This window comes from Caretta caretta, chromosome 1 (genome assembly GCF_965140235.1).
Source record: "Caretta caretta isolate rCarCar2 chromosome 1, rCarCar1.hap1, whole genome shotgun sequence".
NCBI lineage: Eukaryota > Metazoa > Chordata > Testudines > Cheloniidae > Caretta > Caretta caretta.
The window spans coordinates 41261853-41288546 of NC_134206.1; the positions used below are offsets into that span (position 1 = coordinate 41261853).

At 41.9% G+C, this 26694-nt stretch overlaps 1 protein-coding gene across 3 annotated transcripts in view; it reads right to left on the minus strand.

The window, feature by feature from the left end:
* The window catches only part of XPO4 (exportin 4), a 135146-nt gene that overhangs the window by 87281 nt on the left and 21171 nt on the right, over positions 1-26694 (minus strand). For all 3 annotated transcript variants that reach the window (XM_075127330.1, XM_048845481.2, XM_075127332.1), the window contains exons 2-4: positions 7642-7747; positions 1241-1382; positions 818-956 (exon numbers count right to left, since the gene is read on the minus strand). In XM_075127330.1, the coding sequence (XP_074983431.1) occupies positions 818-956; positions 1241-1382; positions 7642-7735 (375 nt within the window). In that variant the 5' untranslated portion in view covers positions 7736-7747. The remainder of the gene's footprint in view (positions 1-817; positions 957-1240; positions 1383-7641; positions 7748-26694) is intronic.

Sequence of the window (26694 nt, forward strand, 5' to 3'; positions counted from 1 at the left end):
CAAGTTTATCACTAACGCCTCCATTACGAAAGACTCTAATCTTATCTCCTGGCATAGTAAATGGAATTTAACTAAATGCAAAGATTAGACATTGACACCTTGTTTCCACTTTGAACACAATAAGGAAGGGAACACTTACCACGGTCTGATTCTAAATCTAGAGTGAACAAGTTTTGTATTTCCATTCCAGTTTTTACTTCCTCGCAACCCTTTCTCCCCACCTGGCCCAACTCCCAGAGAATGAAGAAGGTCTATGGCTTTTGCTCAGTAGACAATTCCAACAGCTGAACCAAAACAGGGTGCAGCAATGGACAGATGTAAGCGGAACAGAGTCCTACAGAACCACTGCCAGCTAATGGAAAATCCTTTTTTCATATCAAGTGTCGTGGCTCTTGAAACAACTCAGAAAGGAAACAAGTACAGTGGTTTAATTCTAGCTTTTAGTAAAGATTTTACCCCATACTTTGAGTGAGAGACTAATGGGATCAAACACGCTAGTATTAAAATACAAGTTCAAAGTGCTCATTAACATTTGTCTCTAGAACGCTAAATGAAAATCTACACTTTTCCATAGGACACAGATATTTATCATAGTGTAATAGGGTAAAGCATTGTAAAAACAACATTCATTACAAATTGCTTCAAAACCCATTTCTCACAAAAAAAACCCCCAGATTTAGATATTCAAGCAGCCATTTACTATTTTGTTTGATTATGCTTCCTAATTTCATATTCTGGATATGAAAATAATCCAGCGAACTAGTATACTTAATATACAATGTATAATGATTATATTATATTTTAAACAAGAACTTACCACAGTGGGGTTACCACTGCTTATCAACTGGCTGACTTCATGGAAAATGCTCTTGCAGTCAATTGATTTGTCTAATGATCCTCGTTTCACTATTACTGCTACTGCTAATAGAATCTGCTCCCGAACATACTTTTGAAGGCTGTAAACATAATACAAATATTAAGTTCTTGCCATTAAGTTGAACAACACAAGGCTTCTGTAAAACAGAATTTTAAATCTGGGTTATTTTTTCCAGAACACAATGAAAGCTTAAATGAAAACTGAATTCTACAGATGTCAAACAGCCATCCATTCAGGAATTAGAAGTGTCACTATTATTTAAATGTTTCTACTTGTTAGCCTAGGAAGATTAAACAAAGGTAAATCATGGTTTATGTAGGAATTTATGCAAATATTTTTGGAAGTACTTCCATCCATACTTACTTAGGCCTTTGTAAGACATAAGTTAAAAGGAATGTTCGCAGTGACTCGATGCTACTTTTTTCCAAGAGAATCCATTCTCGCACAACTGCTTCCATTATTGCTGTGGCAGCTTGAAAAAGGACATAGTCCACTTTACTAGTTTCTGTTAAGACCAAAGACATTATTCAATTACCACCTGACGTTTTCACTGCCCGTGCTGGTTAAAATGAAAAAATATTTTTCATTCAAAAAAATATATAGTCAGCTGTAGTTTTGTTAACTGATTTTGCTATTTCAGGGGTTAGTTCCGCTCACAGGTGACAAGGAGATAAATTACCAGAATTATCATATCATCATATATTATTATGAATGGCATGAGGAGTTGGGAGGAGATGGAGACTAGGATGAGAAGCCTAAGAAGTGGGGACTGACTGGCTAGACAAAGAAAACGGGATTGGGATGAGGAACCGGGGCGGGGGAGGGAGGGGGAAACTCGACTGGTCACTGACTAACACATAGCATATGTCCATGTAATTAAAGATTGTATCATAATGCCTATGCACAGGAACAGGAATTACTGTGACACAGTCAGCCTTAATTCTTTCATCTTCTAACTTTTGAATGCTTGATTTTGCAACCTTAATGTTATTTTAATGTAGTTTGTGGATGCATAATACACCTCTATCCCAATATAATGCAGCCTGATATAATGCGAATTCGGATATAACATGGTAAAGCTGCGCTCAGGGAGAGGGGCTGCTTTACCTCATTATATCTGAATCTGTGTTACTGCAAGCGGTTCCTCTGAGCCCCCCCACTTACTTGCTGAGGCCCCTCCACCCCAGCTCACCGCCGCTCCGCCTCCTCCCACGAGCGCGCCGCAGCTCCACATCTCCCCAATTGGCGCGGGAAACCTGGAAGGGGGGGAAGAAGCGGAGCAGCGGTGGCGCGCTCAGGGGAGGAGGCGGAGGCAGAGTGGCAGTGAGCTGGGGAGAGGAGTGGTTCCTCTGTGCCCCTCCCACCCGCCCCAGCTCACCTCTGCTCCGCCTCCTCCCACGGGCACGCCGCGGCTCCACTTCCCCCACCCCCCCCTTCCAGGCTTCCCGCACCAAACAGCTGATTGGCGCGGCAAGCCTGGAAGGGAGAAGGGAGGAGTGGAGCGGCGGCGCACTCAGAGGAGGAGGCAGAGCGGAGATGAGCTGGGGCTGGGAGCGGTTCCTCTCCCTACTGATATAATGCGGTCTCACCTATAAGGCAGTAAGCTTTTTGGCTCCTGAGAACCGCGTTATATTGGGGGGAGGGAGTAAGGGGGGTGTATATATAAAAAGGACATTGATTTTTTAGGATTTTATAACCTATGTTTTATAAGTATCCCTTTGCTTAAACCTAGTCAAATGTTTGTAGATAACTTAAAAAAACAAACAAACTTGAAACCATCAACTCCTGACTTCTGAATTTCTACTTTTTTTTTAATTTGGGGGGCACTGCAAAAAAAGCATAGAAGGTGCAGTATGCAGGGAAATGGCTACAGAGCGGAAAAGGCAGAAGCGGGCACGATAAGAGGATAAAGAGCTGTACCTGGCATTTGGCTGTGGTGGGCTAACTGGCAGGGCAAGAAAATTGCGTGACACGAAGCACACTTGTACTCACACACTACAAACTACTGTAATAATCTTTGTACAAAATATGCCTTGTGAGGTATCATTTGAAAACTAGTCACTCACTGATCATTAATATTCTTTGAGATATATGTATGCAATGTTTATTAATAATTATGAATATATGCTGGAATTACAATGTGTGTGTGTGTGTAAACCAGGTATGTTGGGGGACTTGAACAGGTCTATCTTAAACAAAGGATTGTGTGTTTACCTCAATTTACATATACGACGTAAACAGACCCATCAAGCTAACAAGGAGTGGAGGCAAACCTCATACTAACAAGCGTGGGAGAAGACAGGAGGTGCCTACATCCAGCAGCTTGGTCTGGATTTCACTTTTCAGAAGAATCCATTTCAAAGGTTTACTTGTCTGTAAAAGACTGGGGGGCTGAGCCTCAAGTGATAAGCAACTGAATCCACTGATTCCACACAATATTACTGTATTATAAAAGTTTAGAGAGTAAGGTCTCCTCTGAAAACAAATGACACACTAGTGATTAACACATATATTTCACAATGATATTAACATTATGTAAGCAATTATGGACACGCATTGATATTAGGCTGTACAGCAGAGATGGGCAAACTCCGGCCCATAGGGCTTTTTAATTTGGCTCTCAAGCTCCCTCCAGGGAGCGGGGTTGGGGGCTTGCCCTGCTCTGTGCTCCAGCCAGATTGGGGGTTTTCCATGCAGCTCCCGGAAGTAGCAGCATGTCCCCCCTCTGGCTCCTATGCATAGGGGCAGCCAGGACCAGGGGGCTCCGCACGTAGTCCCCACCCCAAGCGCCTTCTCCCGCAGCTCCCATTGGCCAGGAACCATGGCCAATGGGAGCTGCAGGCGCGGTGGCAGCGGACAGGGCAGCACACAAAGCCACCTGGCCACACCTCTGCATTGGACTGGAGGGGGACATGCCACCGCTTCCAGTAAGTGCCTCCTGGAGCCTGCACCCAATCGCCCCCCCAGCACCCCAACCCTCTGCTCCAGCCCTGATCCCCCTCCCGCCCTCCGAACCCCTCAGTCTCAGCCCAGAGCACCCTCCTGCATCCCAAACCCTTCATCCCCAGCCCCACCCAAGAGCCTGCACCCCCAGCCGGAGCCCTCACCCCCTCCTGCACACCAACCCCCAATTTCATGAGCATTCATGGCCCACTATACAATTTCTATACCCAGATATGGCCCTCAGGCCAAAATGTTTGCCCCCCTTTGTTGTACAGTCTGCCCAGACAGGAGGAAATTGCACAGCTATCTACCCGTCTCCTATGTAAATTAAGCATGGTGGAATCAAACAATGGAAGCCCCATCCGGGGGAGGGAAGCACACAGGAAGTCATCCTGCCTCTTGAAACAAGGTAATTGAACTTTGGAAGATACAAATAAGGACAGACGCCAGCTTTGCCATCCATCACTAGACAGACACAAGAGGCCAGAGTTCCTGCAAACTAAGAAAGATGGGTCCTTCCACCAAGGGGGGGGCGCTGCTGAAGTCTCTGAAACTGAATATAGGCGAGAAACGTGCTTAGGCAAAGAAGCAAAGGGAAGCCAGCACCTTGTAGTTTTGTGGCAGGTCCTAACTGAGGAAAAAAGTCAGCCATGACTGGGAAGAAAAATGACTGGTGAGAGAAATCATCTCAAACAAAGTCTGTATCTTGCTAGATTTAAGTTTGACTTTTAGAAGCATGGTTTGTTTTAGTTGTAACTTTGTATCTTCATTCCTTATACTTGAATTCATTTACCTCTCTGTATAATTTGTCAATAAATTTATTTTTTTTTATCATAAATGAACTCAGTTCTGTATTTAAACGGAAGAGTATATTACCCCCAGTTAAGTTAATAAGCTGTAATGTGTTCCTGAGTTTGTAGAGGAACAAATGAACCATATAATTTCTCTGAACTGCCTAGGAGAGGGCTGGACATTGTAGAACACACAGTTTTGGGAAAATCTGGGATTGGAGGTGTGTTGTGGACACCCTGCAAGTAGTAACCCAGACTGGTGGAAGCCAGAGTGGGGCTGCAGACAGGCTGCTGGGGTCAGGGATGCTAAACCAGGGCTGTCCAGCACACAGACACTGAGGGTGTTACCTGCAGGCTGGCTGTGAGTGACCTAGGTTGGAGCTACAACAGTAAAACATACAGGGCAGACAATGACAATCTCTGACTTGTCTGGATTGCACCCCCACCAGAATGTGACATGCTGGCTTGTCTTAAGAAGCACCACTTACTTGTTGAAAGGGAATGCAGGTGGCTATGAAAGGAGACTTAAAAATATTTTTAAAAGAGCCTACAATATTCATAAAAAGAAAAGGAGTACTTGTGGCACCTTAGAGACTAACCAATTTATTTGAGCATGAGCTTTTGCTCAAATAAATTGGTTAGTCTCTAAGGTGCCACAAGTACTCCTTTTCTTTTTGCGAAGACAGACTAACACAGCTGTTACTCTGAAACCTACAATATTCATGTTTCCTATATATATATATATGACAAAGGCCTTCTCTATATTCAAAGTTGCACCGATTTAGCTAGAATCTGTTATTAAATTGATTCAAAACTGGCAGAAAACGTTCAGTGGATACTTAAATAGATTTAAACCTGGCTTGTATCAATGTAGCTTAGTTTGGAAAAATAGTATGTGATCATGTAATTAAAGATATCATAATGCATACATACTGGGAGGCTGAATTAAGGTGACATGGGCTACCTTAATTCTGGTATTTCCTAATTTGAATGCTTGACTTTGCAACCTTAACATTTTTAAAATGTAATTTGCTAATTTAAAAGAAACCTGAAAAATTAAATTCTATCATGTCAAATCATATTGAATCCTTACTTGAGCTAACCAAGCTAACCCTCATCAGCAGGGTTGGGGCCACTTGAGCTAACTGAATAACTAGTGGGAATAGTAGGCTGTTATTCTCTATGTGGACCGGGGGGGGAGGGGGGAGGAGGGGAGGGGGCGGGGAGAGAGGGAGAGAGAGAGAGAGATGCACTTTGCCAGCGGGTTTCAGAGTTTTTTCCTGACATAAGAACAGCCATACTTGGTCAGACCAATGTCCCATTTAGCCCAGTATCCTGTCTTCTGACAGTAGCCAATGCCAGATGCTTCTAAGGGAATGAACAGAACAGGGCAATCATCAAGTGATCCATCCCATCGTCCAGTCGCAGCATCTGGCAGTCAGAGGCTTAGGGTCACCCAGAGCATGGGGCTGCATCCCTGACCATCTTGTCTAATGGCCATTAATGGACCTGCCCTCCATGAATTTATCAGCAGTAGAATGGAAAGATTCAGGACTCCTAAGTTTAATTCCAAATTTTGGGGAGGAGTGCTCTCTAGTGCTTATAGACTGTTCTTATCCTGTTGTCCCAGTTTGTCCCCCTCTCCATCCCCATCCACCCTGTCTTCTACCTCTTACCCTTCCGCTCCTACACAATCCTCTCCAACTCCATCTCCTGGCTGCTGCTTTCCTCCCCCTTTGAGCTATCCTTCTACCCACTTGTTCCTGTCTCCATCCCTCTGCGTGCATGTCCCCCCACTATGTCCCAGGTACTGCCCCCACTCTGGCTCCTCCAACCCCATCTCGCTGTCCCTCATTTCTCACCCCTCTGCATTCAAATCAGCTGCTTCCTCCTTCCCTCCACACTGCCTGGGTGACAGAGGGATCACAGAGCACAGAAAAGAGTCTATCATCAGTTCCTGTGCCTAACATCACAGCAGCCCCAGAGGAAGCAACTGCAAGGAATGTCCTGCTCAGCCCCTGCAATCCTGAGCTGAAGCGTGTCCACTCACCCTGTGATGATGGCACACACGCGCACGCACACACACACACTCTGATCAGCATATAGGAGCTGAGTGGAGATGTTTTGTGCTCAGTAGAGGTAATTTTGCTGCCAAGCTACCTAGTCTCTACTGCTTGAAATTTTTTCAGAGGCTTGTAATCTGTCCAAATGTGAGCAGTTTTCTACGGGCATTACAGAAGATATAGCCCTGACACCAGGGCAACATGAACCTTCCTGCCAAATTCCAAGACCCTGCTCCAAAGCTTAGAGGTCCTAGAGTTGTTTTTTTTAACAAAATGGATGGAAGTGGGGAGTTTTAATCACAGGTAAAACAGCATATTTCCCCATAATCTCATTCTCTGAAATGGCATGATCATTTTAGCTGAAACTTACTAAAAAAATTCAGCCTGAGGCAGAGAACTGGCATAGAAAATTTCCACCTGTATAGTTAAAGTTTGACAAAATCATAAGCAACAGAAAATAGGGTCTTACAATGGAAAGTGACAAGCAGCCTTAACAATACGTGGCACTACCAGCTACACATACAAACTATTCTCAAACTAAAATAAGAGTGTCCTCGCCGAGGAGTAGCACCTACTTTACTAAATCAGTTTCTAAATCAAATTTAGAAATTCTCCAACAGAAGGAAGCTGTACCAAGGCCTTCACCAAACCTGTGAAATTTTGAGAGGGCACTAAACTTCTTTTTTCCCTCAGCAGACCATTAAAAACACTAGTAGCTCTGCAAACACCACAAAAATTATAGCTAAAAAGCAAGGATTTAAGATTACACATACTGTATTGGATCTTAAAGAGTTCTATTTAACTTACTTTTTAAATGCTTTGCAGTTCACCAACAAATTTAATACTGTACAATAAAAATGAAAGAATATCTAACCAAATGTTCACATTCCCAGATGCAAAAAACTAGTATTTTCTATTAGTTGTAAAATTGATGACACACTTTAAAAAAAATACACTGAAGACTTACCCAAAATATGCTTGCAAACAGCAAATGGTGATTTTGATTTTCTAAATGATAAGAATATGTGCTCGGCATGCTGGCGTTGTTCATTATTGACCATGGAAGGTGGTGCCTACAAGAAAATAAAGTTTACTTGCATTTAGGTAATCTGCAAAGTATCGTTCCTACTACATATGCATTTTATGAGAAATTTTATAAGCTGGTATTTGCCTTGGTGAATAATCCAAACAACAGAAATATACATCTGCTAAGGCAAGGTACCTCTTATTTGTCTGACATAGCCTTCCTTGTACACAAATACCCCTACAGCAGGATGTAAATATCTCTATGTGCATATTCAAATGGCATGCAGACAATAAATCATTCTAAATGCTTCTACACTGCTAACAATACTAATACCAAAACACATTTAAGATAAGGTGAAAGGAAGATTAAGGTTCTACTCAATCCTTTTTGCACTGGACTGACAAAGCCCAAATCAAATAATAGCACACACTCTAGTACAGATAAAAACCCACCATCATCACCTAAAACATAATGGACTACTGAAATGTAAACCAAGAGAAATGGGATAAATTATACCTAAATTCACCAAAAAAAGCTTTAATTGTGGTACTAAATTTTTCCAAATGTTTAAATTTAGATTAGAGATTTTAAATGGTATAGTAATCCCAAAAGGTTGAAGAACGTGTATCCTGGATCTTTTAGGAAACAAAGTCATCATTAGTGATATGCTGCCCTCTAGTGTTTAGAGTCAGCATATTACAAAGAGACTAAATTGGTGCTAGGCACTTATAATAATCCCTTACAGAGTTACACAAAACAGCATGATCAAAATGTTTTGCCGTTTACAAGTGATCTCATATGGAGATTTACTAGTACCAATAGCCTTACTTGTGTCTAACAAATATTAAAGCTATCCTAACCAATTAATCTAGCAAGAGGAATTTTCTATTAGATATTTCAGTTCAAGGATCTATTCCTTTAAGATGACATGCCATGGCATATTTTCATACCTACATTATAATACTTGTCATTTTATTACATCTGTATTTGTACAAATGACAGACTTCAGAAATTTCTAGAGTATTTTTCCCTTTTAAAATCTCAGTAGAAAAAAATTAGTAGTTCAATACTTATTTTTTGTTACAAGCAGGAGTAGCACCTTAAAATTAAATCAGAATCTGCTTACTAAAGTATCTATTGGAGTAGGTATAAGTTTTTCAAACTGAAAACTCAAACCCACCTCAATAACTATCCTCTGTAAAAAGTGTATTTATTCCTCCTATATCCATTATAGTGGAGCAAAAGATCTTCTAGAGTTGAGCATCACTTTGCTCAAAAGTTGACTATTTTAAGCACTCTAAAATCTACATGCTTAATCTGCCTTGAAATTTGCTGTTTCATGAAATTTGCTGCTGGATAGGGTTAGTGACCAAATTTGGGGCTATCTGAGCAAGGGATTTCAAGGATACAAGGGATACAGCCCCTCCAAAAAATTTGATGTTTACAAAATCAGCTGGTTCAAATTCATTTGCACACACTATGCCTCTATTACTCCTCAAACTGATCTCAGCCGCTTGGGATTTATCTCAGCTAGTGCATGGCACCCACTACCCTTTTGGGGATAACAATATTGAAAAAGTTAAGGGTAAAGTTCTTAACTCCAGGTTGGCATGAACTAAACTGATGCATCTAAAAATGAAATGCACATGTGCAGCAAGACTAGGGCTCTGTTAAAGGTAGAGGGTTTGCATGAAGTCCGAGAAGCTGGGTGGCTTGAGGTCATTCACCTTGTAGTAACTGGAATTATTCTAGATGCATTGTCCCTATGCACTAGTTCACTTAGAATCATAGAAGGTTAGGGATTGAAGGGACTTCAGGAGGTCATCTAGTCCAACCCCCTGTTTGAAGCAGGACCAATCCCCAATTTTTGCCCCAGATCCCTAAATGGCCCCCTCAAGGATTGAACTCACAACCCTGGGTTTAGCAGGCCAATCCTCAAACCACCGAGCTATCCCTCCCCCCTTCAAGTTGTGCATGCACTTGAGACCAAAGAATTCTTCTTAGCAGTGTCCACTTGCTCTGTACAAGTAATCTTGCTCTCCTTGTCCACCACACACAGTGTGCAGGGGGGCTGCACTGGACCACTGCCATCTCAGCTCCACACCATCACCAAAAGTCTTGAGACTGGGGTCTGAGGCAGAGGGGAAAGAGGATAGTCAGCACACTACAAATAGGGACAACACATCTTGAAGAACTCCAGTTAATACAAAGTAATCTCTCCTTCTTCAAGTGGTTGTCCCTATTCATAGCACACTTCAGGTGATTCACAGGCAGTGACCCCTCTTATAGAGGTGGGTGCCCAGAGCATTGCTCAAGTGCTGATTGAAGGATTGCTCTCTGCGTAGGGAGACATTTAAGGCAGCTGCCTGCACCAAAGCATAGTGGGCTTTGTGAAGACATGGACCGAGCCGCATGTCACCCCCTGCAGACGTCAATGATTGGAACATCCTTGCAAGATGCTATCGAGGTTGCCTGGGTTCTTGTTCTCATTGAGCGTGTTTTCATGCTGTCCTCAAGAGAACTTGTTCACCTCATAGCAGAGTATTATGCAGCCAGAGATCCATTTTGACTTTCTCTGAGCAGAAATCGCCTTCCCCTTCTTTCCACAAATGAGACAGCTTTGATGATTTCCAAAGCAGCCTAGTCCTCTGAAGGTAAATGGCCTGGGTCCTACACTCATCCAAGGTGCACAATCTCACCTCTTCCCTGTTGACACATGGCTTAGGATAGAACACAGGTAAGTTAATGCTCTAAAAATCCAATACCACCTTAGGGAGGAACCTTGAGTGCAACCTCAGACACCTTGTCCTTGTGGAAGATTGAAGCGGGGAGGGGTGTCCACCATAAGCGCCTCTAATGAAATCATGACCAGAAACTCCACCTTCACGGAAAGGTGCAGAAGGAAGCATGATGACAATAGTCCAAACGGTGCCCCATAAGAGCCAGTAAGACCAAGATGAAGTCCCAAGCCAGCGCAGGTGTCATCACTGGTGGAAAACCCTCACTATCCCCTTCAGAAACCAGAACTTAACCTAGTGCAAAAAGATAGTATGGCTGTTCACTGAGGAATGAAATGTGCTGACAACAGCCAAGAGCACCCTGACGGAGTTAAAGGATAATCCTGCGGACTTCAGGGATAGCAGGAAATCCACCACATCAAGGGTCTCGGTCAGCAACGGGGAAACGCCCCACTGGTCATGCCACACTTAGACATGTAGCACTTCCTGGTGGAGTTTTTCCTGCTATTACTCCATATGACCTGCATGCCTGCCAAGTAACAGCTTTCTAGATCTGACATCCATCCAAATACCATGCTGTCATAAGGATGCGTCAAGATAGGTATTCTTTTCTCTTGTCCTGGGTCAGGGGATCCCATACAAAGAGGTGGTTGACTGGAGGTCAGGCCAACAGCTAAAGCACCACGGAGTACCAAAAATGCCACGGCCATCATGGAGCTATGAGAATGATCTGTACCTTGTCCTGCTTGATCTTCCGCAGGACCCTCAGTAGCGCGCAGATGGCAAAGAGGTGCTCTTACCATTCTCAGGTGGATGTACAGGGGGTTCTTCCTATTCAGAATCCAACTATGTTCTCACAGACTTGTTCATGAGGAACATCTTAAGGCGGATCTCCTGCAATTTCTTTTTCCTTCACGTAAATAAACTGCAAATACTGCATCTGGATGGAATATGGGTTTCTCCCAGGCAGTACAAACAGGAGTCATGGTCACAATTTACCAAGAAGCAGCGCAGACAGACTACACAGTTCTTAATATTGGGGCTCTTTGTCATGCTGTCCCTTCCCCACTGGATGAAACAAATGGGGTGAGTAGATGAAGAAATGCACCACCAAAAGTGGGGGGGACTCAGTGGAGGAAACACCCTTAAGAGTAATGAAAAGCAAGCCTAACTGAACTGAACAGAAATAGCTATCTCTAACTATCTACAGGTAAACTTCAGGAGAGCACAACAAATACTATGGCTCCATCTCGGACCACAAGCAGTAAGAAGGAACTGAGATGGTGGCAGTCCAGCATAATCCCTTGTATCCTTAGTATGGCACACAATAAGAGCAAGGGCGCATGCGCAGACCAAGTGGATGCTGCTAGTAAGAAGTCTTTGGTCTCAGGTGCTCACCTGAAGTGAACTACACATAGGGACAAGCTCTCAAAAAACCTGAGCTACACCCATGCACTGTGAGTTTAAACCCTACCCTTGGCAGCTTTCAAATAATGTGCTAGACATGTTCTTCACTCTCTGCCTGCATTCTACAGGGAATCTTTTTGGAAGTTTTCCTCAGAGACCAGGAATTGGGGAAGGTACAGCGTGAGGGCTTCTTCGCCTTAGGGCTGCTCTGGCACAGCTACTGAGGGGCCAGCACATTCTTAGATACTGACCCTTATTAGTACCAGGAATCACTCAAAATGTTACATCTTTAAAAACCCAATGGGATGGCTAGAGCTTTGATGAAGACCTGGGTTTCCAGAAACGCAGTTTTTCTTCTATGACACCTCGACAAATAAGGAATCGCCCTAAAAATGGACCTTTGTGCTCTGGGAACTCAGAAGGGCTGACAAGACAGAACTATAAGCAGGGAAAGATGAGCTCCTTCCCCTCCAGTAACATACTTGGAGAAGGGGAAGTGGAGCATTCTATGCCTTCCCCCTCTCTTCCTGTTCTTCTACAAATATTGAGAGTTTGTCCCTATGCACACTGCACATCACCCAACAATTCCTCCATGGCTATTTCACTAGGCTGAGAGAGTGACTCCAGGGTTCTTCTTTCTACCACTGGCCCCCAGCCAGAGGAGGGAAAACAGAATTCCCCTCCTGCCTCCATCAGTGAGGAAGGGACTCCACAATCACCTTCCCTTCAGATGCTATGGCTTCTAGGGAAAAAAAGGAGATCAGAGCTGTGCAAGGGAGCATGGGGAGGAAAAAATGAGGTGGTCACAGCTGTGCAGTGGAGGGATCTAGGAAATTTCAGCTATACCCACAAACTAACCTCCCCATATTCACACACACCCAGTTTCTGTCTCCCCTTCAAAACATGTCCCAACATGCTTTTTGAAAAACAAAAAACAAAACAAAAAACAGGATAAGGGGCTGGGAATGAGCTCATTTCGTGCATGAAATAGGTACCCAGTGCTGAGAGAGGGTGGAGAGTTAAGGACAGACATGCTCAGAGAATGGCACAGGTGCTGAAACCTTGGGGGGAGGGGAGATGAGAACACCGCATTGAGATTAATGGAGCAGTTCACATTTCTCAGAGCTATTGTTTCAGGTTGTATTCCTCTTCATAGGGTGTTCTCACTCAGCTCAGCACATCTCATGGAGATCACCTCTCTGAACTGTTTACGTGGCATGTGGATATGTATAACCCCTTCCCCACCTCCCCATAGCCTCTCCAAGCTTATGAGGGCAAGGAGGAGGGTGGAGCTGGTGTGTGGGTGAGGGATAGTCATAGAGGAGCAGGGAGGGATGTGGGGGAGTGGTCAAAGGAATGAGCATGGATGGAGGGAATGTTGGAGGAGTTACAGAAATGGTGGGGAATCTGCAAAGTTGGGAGGGGGGAACTTCAAACCAGTAAGAGAGAAGAGGTGGGTGTGCTGGAACAGTGCAGGGAACAATGGCTGAAAATGCAGGAGACAGATGTGCACTGGGAGGTGTGGGGGCTTCAGCTCTGCCCCATAAAATCACCCCAGACTCCCCATTTCTGTCCCCCCTTCAAAACATGCACCCATTGACTATATCAGTCACTGTACTGTAACTGTTTTCTATTCCCATATCCTTGATCTGTGGGGTCCTCATCACTGTCTGTTTCTCTGTGGGAGGAGGATCAGTCTGTGCTGGACAGGCAATGAAGGGACAAACATGGACCCATGGTCTTCTCTGGCCACCTTAATCATGCCAAGCACCCAGAGGTAGCAGAGGGGGAACATGGAGGTACTGAGAGAAGTTTAAAAAGAACCCAAAAACAACTGAGAAAATTAACTGCTCCAAAATTTTGTTAATGCAGAGGTAAGGTTGTTCAGTAACGTCCTGTGCCCTTCCAGAATGTTGAGTTCATTTATACCCAAACCTCTGAAAAACAGGAAATGAAAAATTACAGTAAGACAAACTTCTGAAAACCAGCAATACAGAATTAAGGTATGCACCATCCTTGCAATGCAACCTTAACTCTTCCCTCTGAGAGATGGCCTAATATGCCTATAACTAAGGCTAAGATTTTGTCACGTGTATTTTGTAAAAATCACGGACAGGTCACAGGCAATAAAGAAAAATTCACGGAAACCCATGACATAATTGTAACTTTTGCTAAAAGATATGCACGACAAAATGGAGATCTGTGGGGTTCCCACACTGCCCTGGGCACCCCAGCCACCGGCGGTGGCTCCAAGCTCTCGGAGCGCCCCAGCCACCCGCGCATGGTGGGCGGCCAGGAGCTCAGGGCTCCGCAGTTCCCAGCCACCATGGGCGATGGGGGGATCTTGCAGCTCCCAGGCGCTGAGGGCTCAAGTCATGGAGGTCTCTGGAAGTCACAGATTCCGTGACTTCCGTGACAAAATTGTAGCCCTACCTATAACACACATACTAATATTCTACCCTTATAGATACTAAAGAGCACTCTGAGAACTGAGCACGAGCACCTTCTCTGTGCCAAGGCAAAACTCTGGTTTGCTATGCCTGAAATAAACAGGAGCTACCTGCATCCAACCTACACCCTAACACTAAGCCCTCCTCCACACTCACCACCCCAGATCTGCAAAATGTTACCATCCCGTCACCCTTTCCTTGAGGGCTTCTTCTAAGACATTGCCTTCACTAGCCCCTCACTAAGCCCCAGAGACCAGTCATGTATTTCACTACATTGCTGACAATCACCATGACAAGACTTGCCTGCCTGCTAATACTGATGCAACCTACAGACCTCAGTGCTGAAATGAGGCATACTTGATCCCCCATGGTAGACATGGGCCTCTTCTAATAGCACAGTGACAACTCTACCAATCTACTCCAAATAATCCCTCCACCATTCAATACAGCACTAGTGGGCAACCTTACCTCTGCATTAACAAAGTTTTTATTCAGTTAATTATAATGCAAAGTGTAATTACATGCATTAACCTCATTAGGCTCTCAAATCTGGCCTACTTTAAAGGTGCTGCTGCATTTATTTTTATTTTTTTAAATCCTCACTGTATGGCTGAGAAATTTTAGATCACCCATAAAACATTATTTTTGTATGTTCTGCACCGCATCACCATGAGAGGGAGCTTAAAGATAAGTAACCCTAGTCTGAAAGCTACTATATGAAGATAACAGTGTTTCTAGTGCACAAATAAAAAATATTACGTTTCAGTTATAGTTATGTCAAGTCTAAGAAGTCAGTCAGTATATGCAAATTCCATCGCTATTAAAAAGAATATAGGCTGTCTTATGTCTGAGGTTTTGCCACTTTATTTGACTGCTGTTAACTTTTTTTGGATGGAGAAACTGGAACTGCTTAAGATATTAACAGCAGCACAGGAATCACAATCTGACAGATGACATAGATCTACACCCGTGAATAAATATTATTTACATGAGGGTTGCAGGATAGTGGCCACTAATTTTTTCTTCACAATTTGTTCAACTTTTCAAAAAAGTTTTACACAGTTGAAATTCAACAACAAAAACAATGAATAAATCAATGAGGTGACATGTGAAACTGCCAAGGCTGCAAACACTTTGACAGACTTGTAACTAACAGACTAACTTTTTAAACTATGAGCCTGGACATGTAATCAGAAAGAAAACACTGTCATCCCACCTTTATATCCCAGAGTTTCTAGAAAAATGATTTCTTCCTTCTCAGTTATATCCAACTACCACTGGTGGGAAAAATCTGAATGGAGGGCAGGAACAGATGGGGTACAAATTTTTGAGGGAAAACACCAGCAGAGCAGAGTAGCATATGTTGGAAGATTTAAATTTTATACAGGCTTGTAGAAACCTAATATCTTCACACTTCTTCTGAGACAATTCTTGGCGGCGACTGCTGGGACTGTTCAGGGATTTGAATAGATGAGAAAAGAAGGAAAAGAGAAGAAACTATCTTTTCTTTCCTCCCCAATTTGCCAACTTCCATTAACAGATCACAAGTACTCCTGCTGGAGATGTCCTATGGAGGAGCATAAGTAGCAGAATAATGAAAAATGCCAATTATGAAGAGCAGCAAAAACACCATAAGAATCTTGTGACAAGACACAGAATATGCAGACAGAAACGTCTGTGTCCCTGTCAAGATTCCTTCCCCACTCTGAACTCTAGGGTACAGATGTGGGGACCTGCATGAAAGATCCCCTAAGCTTATTCTTACCAGCTTAGGTTAAAAGCTGCCACCACCAAAGTGTTACACAAAGAACAGGGGAAGTGCCCACTTGGAAACATCTCCCTCCCAAAATATCTCCCCAAGCACTACACCCCCTTTCCTGGGGAAGGTTTGATAAAAATCCTCACCAATTTGCATAGGTGAACACAGACCCAAACCCTTGGATCTTAAGAACAATGAAAAAAGCAATCAGGTTCTTAAAAGAAGAATTTTAATTAAAGAAAAAGTAAAAGAATCACCTCTGTAAAATCAGGATGGTAAATACCTTACAGGGTAATCAGATTCAAAACAGAGAATCCCTCTTGGCAAAACCTTAAGTTAAAAAAGGCACAAAAACAGGGATATACATTCCATTCAGCACAACTTATTTTATCAGCCATTTAAACAAAACAGAATCTAATGTGTATCTAATTAGATTGCTTACAAATTCTTTACAGGAGTTCTGACCTGCATTCCTGCTCTGGTCCCAGCAAAAGCATCACACAGACAGAGAGGATCCTTTGTTTCCCTCCCCCCCAGCTTTGAAAGTACCTTGTCTCCTCATTGGTCATTTTGGTCAGGTGCCAGCGAGGTTATCTTAGCTTCTTAACCCTTTACAAGTGAAAGGGTTTTTCCTCTGGCCACGAGGGATTTAAAGGTGTTTACCCTCCCCTTTATATTTATGACAGTCCCCCTACTCCATCAAAAAAACAAAGAAACTTCAAAACAAGAAAACTTCTTCACATTAGGACAGGGATAGTACTGGAGTTTTTTAACAGTTGATCAGCCTCATAAGACAGAGGAAATTCTGATAATCAGAGTCATAGAACTGGAAGGGACCTCGAGAGGTCATAGTCCAGTCCCCTGCCCTCAAGGCACCTCAAGATATAGCATGTATTTTTTAGGCAGTACAAGTTGGCTTAGATTTTCATAGTAAACCTGAATATGTATGGAAAATTACTACAGATGCTAACCAATGGAATATTGTGGCTACTCTACCTGACTTCATTTGACGCAAAGTCAATTTTTATATTCAAGCAAATAACCTGCACATGACCCTCACTGTCCTCTACAACACCAAAGACATTTCAAAAGAAAGACCATGAGGTTACTGAAAGTAGACCAGGTGAGAAGGAAAAGTGAGGGACCTACTCAGATGGAAGATCTGCTTGATTAGCCTACCACTAGATCCACTTAACAGACTTTCATGTTATCCTACCTTTGGCACAAAAACAAAATCAAATCAATAACAAAGCATCTCCCCAAAAAGTAGGCAATGTAAGACTATAACAATGTTACAACAAAAAGCCCAAGTTTAAAAATTACATTATGGAGTCACTGGTTGCAGCTCCATAGAAAAGTCTGTGTTTTATCACATTTGCACTTAAATGTGATTTTAAAAAACCCACCACACACAAGGCACAGAGATAGTAACTTTTATATTGAAATAGATTTGGCAAGGCTTCCAAATTGCTGATGGCACTACAGCTAAAGTTAACGACTCAATCATAATTAGTACATGGCCTAACACCAGAAATAACTCCTACTAACCAAAAAGCTACTTTAAGGCAATGTTAAGTTCCATATTTTTAACGGAAGTATTATGATTTAAGATGATTACTATTCTTAGTGCTTCATCACATCCAGGTTGTGTGTATGCTCATTAACACACCCGGCCATGTTGCTGCCTCTTTACAAATATATGCAAAAAGAAAAGGAGTACTTGTGGCACCTTAGAGACTAACCAATTTATTTGAGCATGAGCTTTCGTGAGCTACAGCTCACTTCATCGGCTGTAGCTCACGAAAGCTCATGCTCAAATAAATTGGTTAGTCTCTAAGGTGCCACAAGTACTCCTTTTCTTTTTGCGAATACAGACTAACACGGCTGTTACTCTGAAACCTTACAAATATATGGTGAGACTTATCTATAGTATATATGTACTCCTTTTCTTTTTGCGAATACAGACTAACACGGCTGTTACTCTGAAACCTTACAAATATATGGTGAGACTTATCTATAGTATATATGAACAGATAGGATATGTGTCACCTCAGACTGCTATTGTTTACTCCCCTCAAACTGAACAAGGCCAGTTCTTGCATAAAAGATCAAGCAAAAAACAGTTCTGCAGGAAGCTATGTTAGCAGTTCAACAAATAGCATTTTTCCCTAATCTGTGCCCCAACATGGAACTAAGGGCACTCTGCTGTTCGAAGTGTTTCCAGTCAGGAAATTTATTTATTTATTTGCAGTAGTAAAAGTGCTAGCCTGGGTGTCATATGCAAACTTCAATCTGAATAATTGGATTGTGCCTATCTACATTTCTCCTAAAGTTTTAATCAAAGAGAATATTCTTCAACTCCTGTCCTCAACTTGAGAAGACTTGTTTTGTATTGGCCAACAGCTGCTGTGTTCCATTAGTTAGAGAAATGATTTGTGCAGATAGAAAATAAATCTGCAGATCACTTTGGAAACTCTGAAATGAAAGTTATATCAAACATATTGCTTTACAACTATTAACCGATGAGTCTTATTCTGCAGTTACCACACAAATCACATAAATGACACATGCCTCAGCTCATACCTATTTTATTGTATTAGTAGGTCGCTAGTTTCTCTTGGCTAGCAAAGTCTCTCTTTTTAGTAGTTTACCTATACAATGATTAGTAGATTTATAGATTTTAAGGTCAGACGGGACTATCGGATCATATATGACGACCAAATATTTCACTCTGACTAAAGCACATCTACCAGAACGACATCTAGTTTTTATTTGAAGAGTTTAAGAGCTAGAGAATCCATTTCATTTGGCATTTGTTCCTCACTATTAAAAATCTGTGCCTTATTTCTCACTTGAATTTGTCTGGCTTTAACTTCCAGCCATTCTGATTTTCATTGGTTGGTAACCATTAACACATGTTGAGTTGCAACTAAGTATAGCATTTACAATAAATGTGGTGCTTCTTTTTGCTAACCCAGAAGACAGACTATATCTATATATATTTATTTAAGCAATGATATAGTTTAATTTACATTTATTCAGATTCTTAATTTTTACATTTTTATGATGTTAGAAAATGGCAGATGGTGCACTTCTTATTTACTAGATGATTAATTTGTTTCTTGTGATTTGTGTCAAGTTCTATTTGGATGAAAATTCAGAATTACAAATGCACAAACAGCATTTTAATTATTGTAATTAAATAAAATAACCTTAGATATGCTAGGTACATAAAAAAGTTATAAAAACATACTTTGTGTTTAAAATTGATTTATTAAACAAAGGAAGTATTATATGTAATTAATAAATTGAACTAGTTGTTTCTGGTCACCATGTCCTTCAAGATTTTAAACCTAGTAGATCTCAGCCTCTCAACCTGGTTTTTATTCATAGGTTGCAAGAAGAAAACAAGCTTTCCTGCTTTTTCAGGCTCCCAATTGGTTTCTTAACTTTGAATAAACTAGTCATTGAACTGAACTAACTAGCTGAATTGAAAAGAAAATCTCTTTTCTCTGTCCCCACAGAAGAGGCTTCTCCTGTCAAAAGCTGGTTTAGCACTTCATCAAACTCTAGTTCCAGATGCATAGCCATTGATTTCATTTTCTTTAAAAAATGGCAGCAAACGTATTAACATTAATCTTATTCTTACTCTTCCCCTTATCCCATCAAATGGGGTAGAGCTGTCATGCATCATCCACCGTCTTCATCTCTCTGAGGTGGCACTAAGGTCCACCTGCTTACCATCTTCTTTGATGCAATCCATCCATTGCTTTCTTGGCTTTCCTTGGAGGTCACTTTTCTACCACCCTCTCCTGCCAGGCCATCTTCACCAGGTCCCCTTCATCCATCCTCTGCATGTGTCCAAACCAGCAAAGTCACACTTGATAGATTGTCAGCCACATCACAGACACTGACTTTCATCCTAATAGATTCTGAAATGAAAGTAACTCCTCTTGTAGCATGAAGACATCTCATCTCAAACATCAGTAGGTACTGAACCTACCATTTCTTTATCATCCATATTTCTGCACCTTACAGCACTGCAGAGCTCCCCACTAGTCTATAAAGTTGGGCTTTAAGTCTCAGTGGCTTACACTGGTCATACACAACCCATGAAATGATTATTCTACACTCTTGCAGCACTCCCCTATCTGTACTGTATCATGTTCCAGCTCACCATCTTCCATGACTCAGCCGTCAAGGTACTTGAACTGGTCAGACTGGTTTAGTCTCACTCCATTAATCTCTACATCCAATTTCCCTCTGGCACCTCTACTGACCCAGAAGACTTCAGTCTTACTCATGCACATTTTCATCCCATGGCAGCTTAGCTGGTCATACCACTGGTTTACTATTTCCTCTTGGTCTTCTTCTGAGGATGTTCTTATTGCTGTGTCATCTGCACATAGCAGCTTATCTTTTCTTCTTGGGATCTTCCTGCTGACATAGTCCATCAATATGATAAACAGCAGTGGATTTAGGGCCAACCCCTGGCGCAGTTCAACATTCACTTCAAAGGGACTTGAGATTTCAAAACATATTTGGATCACTGTATTAGGTGATCTATATAGAGCATTCATCATAGTAAATATATCAGACAGTCCACATTTCCTCAGCAGTGGTGTGAGCATACTTCTGTCCACTTTATCATATACCTTTCCCACGACGATAGAAGCCCAGAAGCTATTCTACTGGTACTCTAGGCATTTCCCTATCCCTTGCTGAAGTACAAACATGGCACCTGTGGTTCTTTGGCCTTGCTTAATGCCAAACTGTTCTTGTTCAATTCTTTGTTCACTAGGACCTCAAATTCTTACCAGTCACTGCTTTCCGGGCTCCAGTCTTCCATTCTGTAGGTATGGTCTGCATTCTTTGTTTCTAGATGTATGATCTTGCATCTGGGTCTATTAAAACTCATTTGTTTGAATGGGCCCAGCATACCAAGTGATCCAGATCATATATCTGCCCTGTCACCCAATATTACTGTCACCATCAACCTTTGTGTTTCACCACAAAGTTCATCAGCAATAATTTAATATTTTCTTCAAGATCATTGAAAAAATATTGAACAGGCCTAGAACCAACCCCTGCAGAATCCCACTAACACCACCCCTATTCAGTAATGACTACAGCATCTCTCCCACTCCTCCCATTCTTACCAGGACTAGTAAGAGGAACTGTGCCACAGTCCAAGCCCCAGAAGCTCCCCCATCCCCAAGCACCAACATATGGGGTAGTAGTCCTATCAGCAATCCCCAATAAATGGCCTTATCACCCCTTTAGAGGCATCAGTCCAGAAGCACATGGAGCAGAGAAGAGAGTAAACCCAACAGCCCTATTCTCCCCACAACTAGCGTACTGATCAGCACGAAGAGCTGCTTCAGAGCATTGTGCCCCCAATGACTACATCAGCACCACCACATGGGGCACCTGATCCATTGACAAGCTCCCAAGAATGGCATAAAAAGGATCCCAGCTCTCGGAAGACACAAGTCCAGCACTGGAAGTAGCCTATGAAGTGCATCTTTATAGCACCAGCAGCAAGATGACATCATCAGGACAAGTCTTTACTGAACTTCAGACTTGGGCTATACATCTTCACTTGGCTATGGGACTAGGTAGTGCAAAGAGAAGGGGAAGTTCTCTTTTAGGAAATAAAAAGAAGAAGCTGGAATGACATTTCAGTTGCCAAAGTCACACTGGGGCCTAATAAGAACATAGGAAATCCCACACTAGATCAGACCCATGGTCATTCTACTCTGGTGTCCTCACACCCCTAATGGAGAGTACCAAATACTCCAGGGGGAGATCAATAAGGCCTATAGAAGACAGTTACAAAATAACATGCTCATAAGGAAAGTGTCTTCCTAACCACAGGTAACAGCTTATGCCCTGAAATGTGAGGATATATATTTTTCTTATAAACATTTCCCCTAGCTATTTTTAAAGAATCCGTAAACTCAGGGGTTGGACGCTATGACTGGAGAGTTGCTAATATAGTACCTATTTTTAAGAAAGGAAAAAAAGTGATTCAGGAAACTACAGGTCCTTTAGTTTGACCTCAGTTGTATGCAAGGACATCTTGGAACAAATAACTAGTTAAGGATATAGAGGTAAATGGTAACTGGGATAAAATACAACATGGTTTTACAAAAGTTAGATCATACCAGACCAACCCGATCTCTTTCCTTGAGAAGGTAACCAATTATCTAGACAAAGCAAATGCAGTAGATCTCATCTACCTGGATTTCAGTAATGCATTTGATACAGTTCCAGATGGAAAACTAGTTAAATTGGAGAACCTGGGGATTATAATAAGAATCAAAAAGGTGAGTAAGGAACTGTTTAAAGGGAGACAACAGGTCATACTGAAAGGTGAACTGTCAGGCTGGAGGGAGATTACTAGCGGATTTCTTCAAGGATCAGTCTTGGGACCAATCTTATTTAATATTTTCATTAATGAACTTGGCACAAAAAGTGGGAGCGTGCTAATAAAATTAGCAGATTACACAAAATTGGGAGGTATTGCCAATAAAGAGAAGGAATGGAATATCACACAAGAAATCTGGATGACCTTGAAACTGGAGTAATAGAAATATGATCAAATTTAATAGTGCAAAGTCATGCATTTAGAGATTAACAACAAGAATTGTTGCTATAAAATAGGGATGTATCAGTTGGAAGTGACAGAGGAGGAGAAAGACCTGGGTGTATTGGTCGGTCACAGGAGGACTATGAACCACCAATGTGATGAAGCCATGCAAAAGGCGAATGCAATCTGAGGATGTATTTCCAGCAGAGATGGGGAAGTGTTACCACCATTATGAAAAGGCATTAGTGAGACCTCACCTGGAATACTGCGTGCAATTTTCGTCTCCTGTGTTTAAGAAAGATCAATTCCAACTGCAACAGGTCTAGAGAAGGGCTACTAGGATGATCAGAAGAATGAAGAACCTACCTTAAGAGAGGAGACTTAAGGAGCTTGACTTGTTTAGCGTAACCAAATGAAGGCTGAGGGGAGATATGATTGCTCTCTATAAATACATTAGAGGGTTAAACACTAGGGAGGTAGAGGAGTTATTTAAGTTAAGAGCCAACGTTGGCACAAGAACAAACGGGTATAAACTGGCCATCAACAAGTTAGGTTTGAAATTAGATAAAGATTTCTAGCCAACAGAGGAGTGAAGTTCTGGAATAGCCTCCCCACAGAAGCAGTGAAGGCAAAAAACCTAACTTGTTTCAAGTCCGAGCTTCATAAGTTGACAGAGGGGATGGTGGGACGAACTTGCCTACAAGGACATATGGCCTACTAAATGCAACTGCTATTAGCAAATATCTCCAGCAGCTAAAGATGGGATGCTAGATGGGGAGGGCTCTGAGTTACTATAGCGAATTCTTTCTTAAGTGTCTGGCTGGTATCTATTGCCCACATGCTCAGAGTCTAACGGACAGCCATATTTGGGGTCAGGAAGGAATTTCCCCCAAGGTCAGATTGGCAGAGACCATGGGGTTTTTTCCTCTTCCACAGCAGCATGGGGCACAGGACATTTGCTGGTCTGAACCAGAATAAATGGTGGATTCTCTAACTTGAAGTCTTTACATCATGGTTTGAGGACTTCAATAATTCAGACAAAGATTATGGATCTAGTACAAGAGTGGATGGGTGAAGTTCTATGGCCTGCAATGTGTAGGAGGTCAGACTAGATGACAACAATGGTCCCTTCTGGCCTTAAGTCTATGAGTAGGGCCTTACCAAATTCATGGTCCATTTTGGTCAATTTCATGGTCATAGGATTTTAAAAATTGTAAATTTCATGATTTCAGCTATTTAAATCTGAAATTTCATGGTGTTGTAAGTGTAGGGGTCCTGACCCAAAAAGGAGTTGTGGGAGGGTCGCAAGGTTATTGTATTGGGTCGGGGGGTGTTGTGGTACTGCTACCCTTACTTCTGCGCTGCTGTCTGCAGAGCTGGGCCATGAGTCAGCAGCTGCCACTGTTTGGCCACCCAGCTCTGAAGGCAGCAGTGCAGAAGTATGGTACTGTCACCCTTACTTCTGTGCTGCTGCTGGCTGGGCACTGCCTTCAGAGCTGCTCTCCCAGCCAACAGACGCTGCTCTCCCGCCACCCAGCTTTGAAGTCAGCACAGAATTAAGGATAGCAATACCGTGACCCTCCCTACAATAACCCCGCAACTCCCTTTTGGGTCAGGACCCCCAGTTTGAGAAACACTGGTCTCCCCCATGAAATCTGTACAGTATAGGGTAAAAGCACACAAAAGATTAGCTTTCGCGGGGGGGGGGGGGGGGGGGCAGCAGGTTTCACAGTCTGTGATGCATTTTTCATGGCCAAGAATTTGGTAGGGCCCTATCTATCTGTTTACAAGAATGAAACTTAAAACAGGGAAAGGGTTAAATAAAAATGGACAAGGGCTGGATAACCTGATAATCAGCAGTCAAGTGGGCACAAGTTAAAAATCTAAAAAGGCCAATAGGTCAAACATAGAGCACTCAAGAGCAGAAAAAGAATGTTTTTAAAAGGAGGGCAAGATTTTTTTGAACACCCAAATCTGCATATGTAGTCCCACATGCTCACAAATAAATAACCTAAGCACATCTTCTACCCCATCCATATGCTGTCTGAACAGACAAGTAACTCTGGGACAGAAATTTGTTTTCTTAGATATCTGAAGTGCCCAACACACTTTTGGACTATTTATATTAAACAAAAACAATACAAGCCTCTTCTGTTTTTACATGAATTTCAGCTCCCTTATTACCTCCATCTGTCACTGGGTGTACAGTTGACCAGTTACATAAGCAGTATCTCAAAATTTATAGCATCTAATATTTTTTCCACTACATATTTTAATAATCTCTTGATTTTCTATTAAAGCATGTTTTAGTTAACCAGTTTATAGCATTATCTCAGAGCTGCATGTTTTTGTAAAAAACATCTGGCATAACAGTAAGCAGGCACCAGATGTATTGTTTTCATTCTTTGTAGAAAGATTTACTATACTAGCTCTAAGGGTTGTATATTTTCACGCCCCTTATGTAATGCAAGAATACAGCTAATCATGGCTGAATTTAATTATTTAAGAAATGTCTCTTTCTATAATTACTAGAAGGGAACTCTAAAAATTAGTTGGCTACACAGCAGAATAATTAAGCATTCTTCCAGACCTTACTATTTTTAAAAAGAATGACACGGATGGTGCATTGCAGTGCTTTAGACTGGTACTCACAGTCTTTCCACCTACAGAAAATGTCTCATATGAACAGTGTAGCCTAAACACAGTACTGAGGGCGGGCAAATATGCCTACCAGAGGACTTTCTTTAAAGAAAGTGATCAAATTGCTCCCACCTGCTATTATTCAAGTCAGATAGAACCATCTTGCCAAAGGCAATGTTTATGCCTGCAAGTGAAGTGAATTGCAAACTTGTCAAGAATAGAAATAAAAAAAATCCTTGAGATCTCTAACGAAAGTGTGATTTAATTAAATTTACTCTCCAAACTGATCCTGCTTAAATATTGGGAAAAGCTTTGCCTCTCCTCGCTGTCAAGTCAAACAACGCAGTTATTCCCAGAGTTTTGTGGACCACTAGTGGTTTGCAGAGACAGTTGATCACATGGTAGGGGTTCTTCTGCCTCAATACCATAGCCTTCAAAATGGTATCTAGACACTGCTATGAAGAGGAGCCTGGAGCCTGTAACAGGTAAAAAACAAGGCAAAGCTAGCCAAGCTGAATCAGCATGTCCATAAGACAATTTCAATTTGAGCTGAAGTCTAAGATTTGAGCAAAGGCTGTACATTAGATCTGCAAAAGACAATAAGGGGACCTAAGATTTTCTAAAAGTATAAAGGACTTTCATTTTCTGAAAGTCTTCCAAAATGAATTATGATACAATCTATTTAAGCTTCCCATTGCCAAGCATTTTTCAATTTATATTTGGAACCCACGCATGACTGTCAGAGGAACTACCTCCTACATATTTACTATCTCATCTCTTGCCATCATGATGATTCTAAACTTTAAACAAAATCTGCCTTCTTCACCTTCTGATTTTACTAGAGTAGTCTTTTAATTATGTCCTTTGCAAGTTGAAGTATGTGCTAAATTTTATAATGAACAGCAGTTTGCTTTCATTCTTTTTATATAATATTTTCAATACATATAAAAGCAACATACACCTGCACCTCCTTCCTATGCCACTTTTTAGCACTGAGGTGTTTCTCACCACCTTTGCCACATTCACTCACTTCTTATTCCAATACGTTTTCTCTCTTCCCAAATCCATTGCAACCTCTACCTCCTTTCTTGGTTGTGCTTTTAAAGAAAGTGATAGGAGGGTTTTCAGGACGCTGCATCCTCAAAGTCCTAAATCACAGAAACTGTTGCTTTGGTTAAGCATTGGAGCTGACCAGAAGAAGTCAGTTCCATTTCATGGTAGGCAGTGACTTTTGAGATTTCAAAATTTATTTTCATTCTGCACTGGAACAAAATCAAAATCTTCCTAATGTTTTTGCAAAAACAGAATTGTGCCAAAATATCTGGTTTTTGACTGAAACCTGAGCTTTCTGATTCAGGCACATAGGCAGGTGAGTTTGCATGTCTATCTATCCAGTTAGGACACTGG